The 14,942-nt window shown below is 35.7% G+C and overlaps 1 protein-coding gene across 1 annotated transcript; it reads left to right on the top strand.

Moving 5' to 3' along the window:
* Positions 1-760: 760 nt before the first annotated feature.
* LOC149178141 (uncharacterized) lies at positions 761-1,327 on the top strand. The gene has a single exon (XM_089422003.1). It carries the CDS (start codon positions 761-763, stop codon positions 1,325-1,327), a length of 567 nt encoding a protein of 188 aa, XP_089278129.1.
* The last annotated feature ends 13,615 nt before the right edge of the window (positions 1,328-14,942 follow it).

Raw genomic sequence — 14,942 nt, 5'->3', positions numbered from 1 at the left:
CTCAATTTATGGAGGAAGAAACAGAAACAATAGACATTGGGGATCTGGACCTTCCCGGTCTCGAAAAAGCTTGCACCACAAATAACTTCGACAATATTCCAGTAGGACAGCTTAAGAACCTGGAAGAAGTCTTATCTCGGGCACAGAGGCAGAAATCTCTAGGCATACAGACAGGAGGCCCTTGGGATGGACGTTTTATTGCCAAAGATATCAAAAAGCGAGGAAGGAAAACCATTCTTCAGAGAACAATCAAGGTTGGGCAAATCTTAGTGGAATCAGGCAGGTATGCCAAGCTAACAAAGTATTATCGTCCTGAAAACACTCTTTCTCAATGAAGTTAATCTCTTGGAATATAAGAGGGCTTAACGGCCCAAGGAAAACCCGAATCCTCAAAAACATGTTAAAGCAAGAAAACCCTCAAGTACTATTCTTGCAAGAGACAAAGTGTGATTCCACTGCACTTGATAGACTCGCCGCTAAATTCTGGCTTGGAAGTCATAATATAGCAGTTGATGTAGATGGCACCTCAGGATGAATAGCCATTATATGGGACTCCAGAGCCATGATGCTCAACAACTTGCATGCACAAAGGAACTTTCTTCAAGCAACTTTTCATATTATAGGTACAAACCAACATGGAATTTTAACCAATGTTTATTTCCCACAGGAAACACATCGAAAATAGGAGATCCTAAACTCCATCTTGGCTCTTAACCAAAACAGACCACACCCATTATGGATCGCAGGAGGTGATTTCAACATGGTCACAAGACTGGATGAAAGAAGAGGAGGAAGATGCAAAAGTTCTCATGAAGGATCGCTGTTGAAGGATTTCATCCAGAACAACTGGCTTTTTGACCTCCCTTCTAATAATGGAGTTTTCACCTGGAACAACAGACAAGCTGGAAGCCAGCAAATCGCTTCTCGATTGGACAGGTTTCTCCTCTCTGACAATGCCATTCATCTGGGAGGTGATTTTTCGGCATCCATCCTTCCCTTCACAGGTTCTGATCACTGGCCCATTTCACTTCACTGGTCTAGATCTGGAAACAACACCCGCAGGCCTTTTCGCTTTGAAGCCTTCTGGATGACCCATCCAGGCTTTCACAAACTGATCAACACAGAATGGAAAAACTTCCATCCTCCGCCAGGCTCCAAAATGTTTCAATTCCAACAAAAACTTAAGCACCTAAAAGGTAAGATCAAGCACTGGAATCATACCTCATTTGGCAACATCTTTCAAGGGAAAGCCAACATAGAATTGGAAATGAAGCAGCTACAGCAGAAGATCATCTCTCTCGGCAGATCAGAGGACCTGGCAGAATAGGAGAAAACCCTGGAATTGCAACTAGCCGAAAAGGAAAAGCAGGAAGAAACGTTGTGTAGGCAAAAATCAAGAATCAAGTGGCTCAAAGATGGTGAGAAAAACACCAAATTCTTCCATAGTACCACAATCCAGCGTAGGATGCACAACAATATCACTCATATTCAAAACGAGCAAGGCATCAGAATGGAAAATCATGAAGAGATAGAGGCCGAACTCTTAAATTATTTCAAGCACATGCACAAAGAACCAAACATAGACCGATCTCAGGCCATTAAAAAAATAACAGGAAATATCCCCAAACTTATTTCAGAAGAGCATAATCAAATGCTCCTCAAGCCTGTTGATCTTCAAGAAGTGGAAATAGCAGTGCGTCAATTAAAAGCCGGCAAAGCCCCAGGACTGGATGGATTCACCTCCAACTTTTTCCATAACTTCTGGGACCTAATTAAGAATGAGGTATGGCAGGTGGTGGAAGAGTCTCGCTCTCTCCGATGGATGTTTCCAGGGATAAATGCTACATTCATAGCTTTGATACCCAAGGTGGAGAAGCCTTGTAAGCCGGACAGGTACAGGCTGATAGCTCTCTGCAACATAATCTATAAGATTGTCTCTAAAATTATAACCTCTAGACTCAAGCTCCTGCTTCCTCTCATTATCTCGCCTGAACAGTCCGGATATGTTGAAGGAAGGCAGATCACAGACGGGATCATCCTTACGCATGAAATAATTCATTCCTTGAAGATCTCCAAGAAGCCAAGTATGCTACTCAAACTTGATCTTTCCAAAGCTTTTGACAGCCTAAGTTGGAAGTATATTGAAAAGACTCTTCTAGCATTTGGTTTTGATGCTTCCTAGGTCCGATGGATTATGAGCCTCATCTCATCCTCCTTCTTCTCTGTTCTAATTAATGGTATACCCTCCGAAACCTTTCACCCTACCCGTGGTATCAGGCAAGGTGATCCCCTCTCCCCTTTCCTGTTTATCATTATGGCGGAAGGTCTAGGGCGAAGTATTAAACATGCTCAGCAAGCTGCCCGTCTCAAAGGCCTCTCCTTTCACAACTCCCCTGTTTTTACCCATCAACAATTTGTTGACGATAACATGCTTTATGGGCATCCATCAGTCCAAGAAGCCAGACAACTTAAAACTCTTCTAACCGACTTTTCAGAAGCCTCCGACGCCTCAATAAATCACTCCAAATCTCAAATCTTCTTCTTTCATACTCCCTCTGTTATCCAATCAGCCATATTACGCATTCTAAACTTCTCCACTGCCAAACTCCCCTCCTCTTATCTAGGAGCCCCACTCATAGTCTCTAGCTTAAAGCACTCTTCCTGGAGAACCCTCCTAGATAATTTGGAAGCACGACTCTCCTCTTGGACACACAGATCTCTTAACATGGATATCCCTCTTGTTCTGACTAAAGCTGTCCTTCAAGCCATGCCCTTATACCTCTTTTCTATCCTTGCGGCTCCCAAGTGGGTTCTCAAAGAACTCAAATCTATCCAAAGAGCGTTTCTCTGGGGCAGCAGCGGACTCCATCGCAAAGGGGCTCTTGTCAAATGGGAGACTGCTTGTCTTCCAAAGAAAGGAGGTGGTATTGGATTAAGAGACCCCACTCACAGCAATGCTGTCATGGGAGCTCGAATATGGTGGAAATGGATTTCGGGCCCTCCCACCCCTTGGGCCCTTTTATGGACAGAAAAATATGTGGGAAATTGTCCAAGGGAGGAACTCATCAGAATATCAGAGACTAGTAATGGCTCAATTATATGGAACTCAGCAAAACAACACAAGAACCTCATACAGCAGCACAGTTTTTGGGAAGTGAAGAATGGTGATCAAGCCAGATTTTGGGACGATTCTTGGCAACAGATGCCTAAACTCAGGGACCTTTTCCCACCTAATGCTCCCCTGGAACAGGACTTGCGCCCCCAGCTCATGGTAAGCAACTTTTGGCGCAATACCTCTCAGCAAGACTACAGAAAATGGCTCAAAGCGACTCAAGTCATAGCACAGGGGACGAGGCAAGACCAACAAACTCTGGATACATGATTAACAAAAAGGAAAATACAGTACTCTGAGGAGAAAGACATTCTCAGATGGGGATATGAAGAAAGAGGAATCTATTCCACTAGAGAAGCATACAATATACTTGTCAAAGATCAAATACGGCTCGATCCGCTATGGAGTAAAATATGGGATCCTTCCATCTGGCCGAAAGTATCTACCTTTCTCTGGCTCCTCTGTCATAAGAGGATTCTCACATGGGATAATCTGAGAAAAATAAATTTCAATGGACCCTCCATATGCCTCAACTGAAAAAAAGAAGAGGAAACCATTGAACACCTCATGTATTACTGTCCGCTGGTCCACAAGCTATGGCAAAAAATAAACTTCCGCTGCCAAAAAGATGGAGGTGCTAATGGAGATATAATAGCTACAATATGCAACTGGGACCCTCACCCCTTTCAAAGCAAAATCTTGAACTTTCTCTGGAAGCTCATCCCAGGCTTTGTAACATGGGCCATATGGAAGGAGAGAAATGGTAGAATCTTCAAAAACCAATCCAGACCACTGGATGATATATGGAAAGTCATTAATCAAAACATTGAAGAAACCTTATCTCTAAAAACATGGTACCAAGAGGACCTCCCATCTCTCCCTCAGGAACAATCAATATGGAATAACTGGAACTTTAAAAGAAAGCAAGAACAGGTGATCAAAGGAACAAAGCCTCCAAGAGATCCCTCAATGGTGAAATGGCAACCTCCTCCCAGGAACATGTATAAACTCAATTTTGATGGTGCATCAAAGGGTAACCCAGGGATTTCTGGGTTTGGAGGGATCTTCAGAGATCATAAAGGAGCTAATATCATAACCTTCTTGGGCTCACAAGGGCGGGACACCAATAACTCAGCTGAGTTAGAAGGTCTTTGGCAGGGGTTACTTCTAGCGCAAGACAGAAATCTCTTCCGCTTCTAATAGAGGGAGACTCTCAAATCCTCATCCAAATGGTCTCAAAAATTCTACAGGGATCCCCTACATCCAAGATCAGTAACAGTTGGAGAATGGCTCAACGGCTACTGCATATTGAGCGCTGGTTTTCTTCCCACAGAGCGATCTCCTTAAAACACATACGAAGAGAAGGGAACAAAGTTGCAGACCTCTTGGCTAATATGGGAGTTGATTGTGGGCGACATCTACATGTCGGATCACTAGCAAACTTAATCTCTAAATCTCAGCTCCTCGACTTCAATAATCTTGTGCAGAAGGAAATGCCTGAGACAGAAAAAATTCTCCCGTATCCGGGTGTCATTACGGCTCCCATAGTTCTCCATGCATGAGTTTAATGCCCAGTACTGCCAGCTGCAGAGCAGCATGGCCTCCCGGGACGTAACCTCATGCGAGCAGGGAATGAATATTAATGCGAGCTCGGGTGGTGGTTTTGCAATTAAGTTCTGCATTGATCGATGCATTATGCCTCCGGTTATAATCATGCTGATCCAAGGCTCATTCATCAAGCTTTGGGCTTTGTCGCGCGGTGATAGAACTTGGTTTGCGGGAGCTGTGGGTGATGGTTTAAATCTGGTGCATCGTTGCGGGCTCAAAGCCAGCCTTCTCAAAGGTAATCTCGCCCCTGTTCTTGATTCTCGCTCTTTGTTATTGTCTGCAATTCTCGTAGCTGTCTATACGTCTGTTATACTGTGGTGTCGGTCGCTAGCTCTAGCGAGCAACCCTCCTACCTTACCCGACCCCGTCCTGGTAGTCATCCCATCCATAACCCTTTTGAGTCCCACCTTCATACTGTCATCATGGTGCATTCAGGCAAGCGGCAACGCTCTGAGGGACATAGTGACACCCGTATGCAACCTCCAGTTAGTTTTACCATGGAAACAACGCCAGATTCGTTCAATCCCTCCCCTGTCCATGATGCTGGACCTTCTGTTGGCTCTGGCAAGAAACCCATACCGAACAGTGCTTTTCAAACAATGCACTTCAAATTTCAGAGCAATCTGCACAGACCCCTGGTCATTGCTCACATTACCCTTATACTCTCGGAAGAGGAAAACCTTGTCTCCCCCTTGGCCTGCATCACCCCTGTCCCCTCTCCAGGCAGGGAGAACTCCTCGGGCAAAGACAGCATGGAAAATTGGGAAAAAGAGATAAATGAGCAGGAGGCTTTTCTTAAAAATCCTCCTCCAACTGAAGACACATGACTTGCAGTCGAGGACCGAACTCGGGGCGAGGCGGAGCACGCCATAGTTATCACTGACAGTGATTTAAGCGGAAGTGAAGGTCTGAAGACTGGAGACACTGCTCGGGCTGAGAAGAAGGACAATGAACCAGCAGAGGAGAAGTAACGCCACTTGGGACTGTTCCTTTTTGTTTCGGCTTCGGTTTCAGGCTTATGGTCAGATTTTTATGCAATTGTCCTATCGTTTTTTTGGCTCCCAGGTGGAATTTGATGACTCTTTATATACTGGGTTGCAAAATCTTTTGTATCTCTGTGTTGGCTCAGTTCTCCTTCATGGCAAAGCATGTCTCTCTCTTTGTCTGATTTCTGGTCTCCTACACTTTGTAACTGGTTTCCCCAGCTCATGTCTGTAATGGGGCAGTTCTGTTCTGTCGAGTGCTGTTACGCCTCGATCATATGTAAAAATATTTTTCCTTTCAGTTAATAGAAGTTAGTATTTACAGAGAAAAAAAAAATAATTCACTCACAAGTGCTGGAACTTGTAAAGAGTTCATTGGAAAAGAAGACATGTATTGATAAAAAATGAACATCAAATTAAATTGAAAAACTAGGAGTTGTTGATGCTTATAATTAAATATTTAAAATTAATTTTCATGTATGCTCATACTGCATTTGATGAATGTTCATAACCCAAGTGCTCGAAGTGCCAACGTAATATGTTTAGAATTTCAAAAATAAAATTTGAAAGAAAAATAAACTCAAACTGAGAAAATTAAAGAAAACCCAAATCATAATTTACACTTATGTTACAAATGATAGTACAAGATAGGTGGGATTTGTTTACAAAAAAATATTTTCCATAAGTGTCAATTGAAATAACGATATTACAATTATTATCAACATTCACTTGTGTAAATGGAAAAAATTCATGTTTATGGTTGGAAAAAGAAACTTCATCATTATAAGAATAAAAAATAGGTATGGATTCACAATGTTGGGAGGTTTGAAAATAAGGATCAAGTGGAACAATTTTTTATTTTGGTATTTTCCTCATCTTCAAATATATCTGAACTCAAAGGATTCTGATTATGAGAATTTGACATAACTATTACCAAAGGGTGAAGAGACTCCACATTCTCAACCTTCAAATTGTCACTGTTAATGACTTCACTAATGTTCTCTTCATTTTCATAAGATAAATCAAAACCAGACAAATGATTAGATCCATCATTGAGATAATTTTTAGGATTGTTGAAAGTATTGGTAAATAAATCCTCTCTATATGAATCAGAATTTACTAATAATTCATTACTAATTAAATTTATGGCAGCTCCTTCGTTTTTTGAAATTACATTTGTATAAAAAGGAGTTGTTGAAATATTATTCAATGAATTATTATCATCAAACATAATGGGATAAAGAAAGAAATGAGAATTTGAAGTTATGTACTTGAAAAATTCCCTATTTAAAGAGATTTGCTCATTTTCCAAAATGCGCATTTCAAATTCTTCTTGATTTTCATTTCTGCAGATTTTGGATTGTTGATGACTGTCTTTCTCAATACAAAAATCAAATTCACTATTATTTGAAAGAATCAAGGGAGAAACATCTAATTGGTTGTCCTGAAATTTTTTTTTATGTTGCTATTCAATTTGTGATTGATTATTGATTTCATAAATTGTTATAGCAGAAAGTTCATCATTAAAATTCTCAATATGCCTTTCGACTTGTTGATTTGCTTGATGTTGATTAATTGCAAAGTTTATTGATTTTTGGTTGCTGCTAATTGAATCTAAAGAGTGTTGATTCTCTTCTTCAATAGAGGTAACATGATTTAATGCAATGACATTATTATGATTAAAATAGGTCCCAAGATTAGCATGATTTGTTTGAGCAACCTCAATTTTCTACTCAAATTGTTGATTGGAAGCATTGACATTTTCAATTTGTAGTGGATCAACAATGGTATTTTTAGTTTTTGAATCTTCAGTTGTAGTGCATATGCTTACAAATATTAAATCTTATGGTTCTTTAGAATCGTTAAAATTACAGGGAAGAAACACTAAATGCCTAAACCATCCTACTAACTGAAACTCGGGAGACAAATCTTTTGATCAAAATTGTAAACAAACTAATTTAAATCGAATTAGAAAATTTTTCAAGGAATCACCTTCCAATCTACACAATGCTTATAACTAATCACAAACCTTTTCACAATCATATTCTTGAAAAGCATGAAGAATTTTTTTTGTTGTTGAAAATTTATCCCAACTATTTATAGAGGCAACTAGTAGTGATTGGCACTAGTTTTTAGCTTTACCTATCGGAGTAAGTGTGAAGATATTGAAAATAATACCTTCTTCAATATTTAAATTATTGCAATTCAAAATAAATCGAAGGAGATTATTAAAAGAAAAGGTCTTACCATTGTATTTTATTTTTGACAAGAGCCTTACTGCTTTTATTGGAGTGGTAGCTAGTTGAGGTCTAGTAAAAAAACTTCAAATAGGTAATTTTGAAGGGGCCATCATAGTGATATAAAATTTCAAAATAGAAAATATTTAAAGAAACAATTTATTGTAGGCCCTACTTCTAGTGCCAAAAATGTTGATGGCCAAAAATGACCTCATCAACATGTAAGGTAGACCACTCGATCTACCTCATCTGTTTGATTTGATGGTTTTGATTGGTACTATTGGGTCTAGTTACCCCCTCTCTCTAATGACATATGATGTTGCAATTACTTACCAAACATGAAGAGAGATATCAGTATTACTCCTTGTTGTGCACAAGTAAGAAAGAAACCCTTAAGCTGAATTACGTGCTCAACCAACCCACACCTAAGGTTTTCCCCTATGTAAGAGGACTTATAGAATGATACTAATTAATATAATTTTAAATCTAATATAAATGTAGTGTGAAAAATAAAAGAAACTAACCTAACTCGATATCTAGGAGATAACTCCCAAACACCATGTGCAAAACTTTAAACAAATTGGGGATTTAACATGCTTTTAATAATGAATTTCCAACTGCTGAAGAAGTTCTAACAACTTGTATTATGAGTTCCATGCATGCTATGTTTGGAGATTAAAACAATTAATGATTAACACATAATCCTAATGGTGATTAAAGCGTTTCTTAGATGACAAATTTCTAAGTAAATAGTTACTCAAAAATATGATTTAAGCATTTGAAAAAATAAGAAAATTGATAACATATCCAAACACTAATGAATTAGATGCCTAATTAAAAAAAAAAACATTCATATTAACAATAGTGCACAACATGAACTAATTTTCACAGATCTGCTATCAAATAAGATGAATTTTTCATTACAAATAATAGTATTCAAAAACAAATTGTTAAACCTAGTTTTTTTTTTTCCCAATTCGATCTCCAACAGTTCTCCCAAAAGCATCAACTTTGCTAATAAGAAGACGAATTACAAAAGTGAAAACCTTGCTTCACTAACAAAACTTAAATCCTGAAAGAAAAATTCCCAAATTACTCACATATGATTATCCCCTTTCTCTTGTAGCTAAAAACTCTTTACATAAATGCTCTAGAGCAACCTATTTGCAGAGAAGAGAAGCCATTTTCTCATTCTCAAAATTGATATATATTATTTGCAAAATCCTCCAAGAATGGAGAGTTGTTGGAAGTGGTTCAAATACCTCTATTTTGGAGCTGCAAATTCTCTTCTTGCCTTTTGTTGGCATAATAATATTTCTACAATATCTCTTAGCTCCATCCTCTCCAACAGATCTCCTGCAAAAGCCAATCAAAATTCAAAATAAATGAATTAATTTTTCACAATAAAATAAAAGTGTTAAAAATGGGAAAACAAACTCTTCAATTAAAATCAAATTAAATAAATAAATTAAAGGAAAATTGTGCTTCTCGTTGATATATGTTAAGGATTCTATGGTTGAATGGAGCTTTTATCAAACCAATCTGCGACAACAGAAGTTTTGGTAGGTGAAATTATTTCAACAATTTTTCCAAAATAATTTTTTTGTTACAATTTCGTAGCTTCATCTTCTGCTAATATTTTGGCATATTAAATATATATATTTGGTTGATTTGATGCTACCAGAATTTTCTCTTTGGTTCTAGCTTTCCAACGATCCATCTTGGGCCTCATTTGGCCAAGTATAACTCAAGATATTAACTTTCAAAATCAAAGTATCAAAATTGCCAGAATTCTAAAAAATACGTAGCTCAGCCAAAAATCTAATATTTTTGTTAATATATACAAATTAATAAAATAAATCCTAATTTGAAAATTATTGTAAATAAATTATATTAAATAATTAAATAAAATAAAATTATATATATATATATATATATATATATATATATATACAACTTATACATTAATTCAATATTTTAAAAACTAATATTAGAGGAAATATTATTTAAAACACAACATATATATATATATATACTCTTTTAAGAGTCCCATGGAGTTATAGGAAGAAGAGCATTTAAGGTGGAACAAAGGGAAGGAGGGAAGGGATTTACAGGGAGGGAAGGTATGGGAATGGAAAGTATGAATGTCAGAATTCGAGAGAGGGACAAATCCAATTAGAGCCCGAAATGGAAGGAGTTGGGAAAGGAGAGAGGAGGGAGGTGAGGCCTATATAGAGGTGGGATCTCCCTTCAAAAATAAACTAAAACCATTATATAAAAACAAAATTTGAAAACTACAACCATTATATAAAAACATAGGTTGGGTTTTGGTTGAGGAAATTTCCTCGGGTGTCTTTCCCATATGATTTTATCTAAAATCTCTAGGTCTTTCTGGGTCACTTATTTATTAAAATATTATAAATAACTTGCAATCTCAACTATGGTGGTTTTGGAGGATAATTAATAAAATAATTTAATAAAATTAGCAAATTAACTAAAAACTAATAATAATTATTTTAATTAATCTAGATTAGTAAATTAATTAAAAAACATTATTTATAGATTAATTATAATTAATTAAATTAATCTAGGATAATTAAGTAAATGAATTAAATAATATTATTTACAAATTATAAAAATAATTAAATATACAAAAATAAAATAAATTTTGTACATTTTTATAATCAAGGCAGTAAAAATTATTGAAACATTGAATAAGTGCCATTTGCAAATCGTAACTCAAATTTAGCAAAATAAAAATCATTGGAAAGCTAACAAGAAACCACACCCAATGAAGCAATCTAAAGGGAAATCTAATAAAAGTTAAAATCCTTCAAAAATGACGAACACCTAACCAAAAGAAAGCATTAAAGGTTGATATGACCATAATTTATATAGAGGGTCTCTATTAATATTATGAAGAGAATAAATTAAAAATGGTGGGGTCGTGGCTTTCCCACAACACAACCATACAAAGATATACTTGGAGAAAATGTTAAAAATATGATATGTGAATATTGGATGAAAAATTCGCGTGTTTCACCAAAATAAAGGGATGTGATGTGATGACGAATAAAACATAATCAATATAAAGAACATTCAAAACATATCTGGACACCACTCAGATAGAGTTGTTCAATAATTTAAAAGAAGAGAATCATGGAATTAATGTCTAAATCATTATTTTTGTGCCACAAAAACCATGTTATGTTAAGGCTATCATTATACGTGACACTTTTTGTTGTCGTGATCATGTGGAATTTCAATTATATTATGACACCTTCCTTGATTTTGGTATTGTTTTTTTGGAGAAATTCACTTCCTCCTTCCACTATCCATGATTTCATATTCCAGATTCAATGTGGAATAGAAAATCATGAATTATTTTACCAAAAGAAATGTGTTGGTGGTAAAAAATGTGATCATTGTGGAAATTTGACTTTATTTCACAATAAATATCCTATTGATATGAATGATTAATCATTTCCAAACATAAAAATGCAATGGAAGAGATATGAATATATTCATAGATCGATTGGTGCAAGTGGTAGAACAAGTGTTAGAAGGATTGATTTACAAGAAGAAATTTCTATAATAGATTTTTTGAAGAAATTTGAAACAACAATTTATAAATACACCAAGCATTATTACAGAGCTCGATGGCAAGGCCTGCAATTCAAAAAGTCCCGTGAAATTTTTACACCAGGGACAATTTTGTCAATAGTTGATTTTGCAGAAAATTACACATTTGTTACACAAAATGAAATACAGAGTGAATGTTATCATTTTGACCAATTCTCTATTCTTATCCATGTTCTATGTATACATGTTGATCATATAGAAAGCATAGGTGTGAATTGACATGTTATTAAAGAATATCATTTTTATATCAACGATGACCGTACACATAATGCACATTTTGTACAACATTGCTTTGATAAGGTTTATGATTCACTTAAAGCTTGTGGAATAAAATTCAATAAACATTGGATATGGTCAAATGGATGTGCAAGTCAATTCAAATATTCACGATCATTCTTTTGGTTGTGTCGTCTTCATATGAAAACCAACATTAAACATTGTTGGAATTTCTTTAAGACTAGGCACGGAAAGGAGAACATGATGGTGCAGGGGCATGTATAAAATGAGCACTTTGAAGATATCAGTTGGACCACTTTGCGAACCAACTTGTCTCAATTGCTCAAGTTGTTCAATGGTGCAATGTTGCATTGATCCATGAGACTAACCCATTAAGGGAGGTACACAGGTATATATATGTGTGTGTGTGTGTGTGTGTGAACTTATATATATTTTTAATATATGATGATTTGTATTCATTTTTAAATTTTAAAAATTTAAAAATTATAGCTTAAACGATTGATCAATGATTAACTTTGAGATATAAATTGTATTTTAAATAACATAAATTCTTGTTTGAATTTACTACAGGTTCTTTTCACATATTGGAGTCCAAGATGTAGATAGATTGATTCCATATGATGCTAAAACAATGAAAGGGACTCGAAAATTGCGTTCAATTAAAGAAAAAGAGTATCAAAATTTGTTTATATCTAATAAAAGAAAAGAATATTGTTTTTGTCTTGTTTTCATAGAGGACACATAATTCAATGATGTTTTTGAAAATAAAATGTATGTGAAAGCTTGACAACATACGAAACTTAATACAAAGGTCAAAATGTCACTTGCAAGCTTGGAAGAGATGGAACCATAGGAGACTTTAGTTTCATCTGAAGGTGATAGAGTTTCAAATATTGTTAGAGAAGGTAAGATTTCAATTTCTTTCAAAGGATATATATATGTTTTATGTTTTTAAAATCATTGTGTATAAGTATAGATAATGGTTAAAATATAGATTTAGATCTAATAAAATTGTACATGTTGATAACTAATTTCTTGTTAATGATGATGTCAATTTGCATAATTCTTTTTATCATGAAATAAATGCTTTTGTTGTAGTTGTAGCCATTTCCAACATAGAAAATGTCAAGTATTGTTTGATGCCGTGCACTGAATGAAAGATGAAGTTACTGGAGAACTATGACGATAATGGTTATATATGAAAGAGGGTCTATTATACTGAAAGGATATTTTTTCCAAGAAAATCACCAAAACAAGAGTCATATTTACTTTCAAGGCTATAAACACGATGCCATAAGTTGTCAATAGAGTCAGTTGGTATGTACAACGTGCATAAAGTTGTTAGAAGTTCAATCAAGAAAAAAAATTGAAATTTAAAAAATGGAGAATGTCAAAAGTTGACAATGAAAGAATCATTGAGGATGGCATTCCATTATAATATTTTTAATTGAACTATCCAACAATACCTTCTCATTCTATTATTCTCTGAGAAAGAGTTCAAGTATATTGTTGGCCGAAACATATTTTCAGCCGAAATATTTTTTTGACTGAAAATATTGTTCGGTGGCTAGATTTCCCCCCCACTAGCCAAAAATGCATTGCAGGTTTCTGTTAACTTTAACGTTCAATTTTTTTCCCGAAATTTATTTTTAAATGTTTGGCCAAAAAAAATATATTTCGAACGAATTTTTTTTGCCTAATTTGGCCAAAAAATGGAATAGTTTGGCCAAAAAAGGTGCAATAACAAATTTTTTTCGTTAGCAATTGCCACAAAAGTGTAACCCAACTTCACATTTCTACCCATAAGCCAGGTATACTTGTAGAAATTAGGTTGTAGATTTGAACTTTCTCATGAAATTTACTAAATCACAAGAGTCGAAGCTACTCTACTGCTTTGTAGACATTAATTCACAATCTAGAACACAAATCATAGACATGCAAAAGGAAACATCACACATGCATGAATATTTATATAGGGGAAAGCAACTGCTTAAAACCGCTTCCTATCTATATTGGATTAATCAAATATTAGAGATGAATGCATATGCTTACTCAAGCTTAAGCATGACCTACAAGTGTATAGTCTATCTCTCTGCCTGATTAGATGACTCTAGCCAACACTTAGCCAATTTTCAATCCCTCCAAGCTCTTATTTACTTGCATTATTCCTTAAGGAACTTAGCCCCTATTATTTAGGAAATTCCCTCAATTGGATTGCACAATTCCTCTAGGCTCTTCCTCTGACTCTATTCACCACCTATACACATTGGAATAGTCTACAACTAATAGTACACTGCCTTGGAATCTCCATCTCAACTGGGTAACCCAAATTCTATGAATGCATCAATTATTTTGGGTTGATTTATTAGTTAACCAGTTGATCAATAAGTGTGGTTGAAGTTCCACTTCCACAACTTGACCTTCCACTAGTTCCTCCAACAATAAGAACTAGTTTAACTGACCATATCTCAATTTAACTAAATTAAATTGCTAAAAATTAAAAATTAATCATACTAAACTGAGCTCAAGCTTCCCCAAATCAAATTAACTGATTTAACTAAGTGACACATTCCATGTCACCTTAGTTAACTACCTCCAAGATTCAGCTGAAATAGAAATTCAAAATTTCTCTAGTTTGACCAAGGCAAAGTCAAACTGAGATTTCCTTGTTGCATTTTCAACACTCCCTCTCAACAAGAAAGGATTATAAACTACCCCTATCTTGCACTTGTGGAATTCAAACGTCTCTCTTTACAAGTCTTTTGTCAAAATGTCAGCATCTTGTTCCTTTGTCAGAATGTAGTGCAACAACATTATCCACCTCTACACACAATCCCGTAAATTGTGATACCAAATATCTATATGCTTGGATCGACTGCGAAAAACAAGTTTTCAGAGCGCTTGATGTAGCTCTGATTATCAAAGTAGATCACAATTCGATCCGTCATCTAACCAAACAATTCAACAAGTATATTTCTCATCCAGATCACTCACATGTTGCCTGAATTGTAGCCATGTTTTGTGCTTCTATTGAGATGAGTACCACAGATATTTGCTTCCTGTTGTACCAAGAAATCACTACCGACCCAACACTAAAAATTCCTCCTGATGTACTCTTTCGGT

This window comes from Pinus tabuliformis, chromosome 4_1 (genome assembly GCF_031772625.1).
Source record: "Pinus tabuliformis cultivar Carrire ecotype Pingquan chromosome 4_1, CPIR1, whole genome shotgun sequence".
Classification (NCBI taxonomy): domain Eukaryota; kingdom Viridiplantae; phylum Streptophyta; class Pinopsida; order Pinales; family Pinaceae; genus Pinus; species Pinus tabuliformis.
This window is presented reverse-complemented; position numbering and strand designations above follow the sequence as displayed.

Bases quoted from the DNA above. Each gene is read 5' to 3' on its own strand.
- LOC149178141 (XM_089422003.1), top strand. From the start codon at position 761: ATGGTCACAAGACTGGATGAAAGAAGAGGAGGAAGATGCAAAAGTTCT.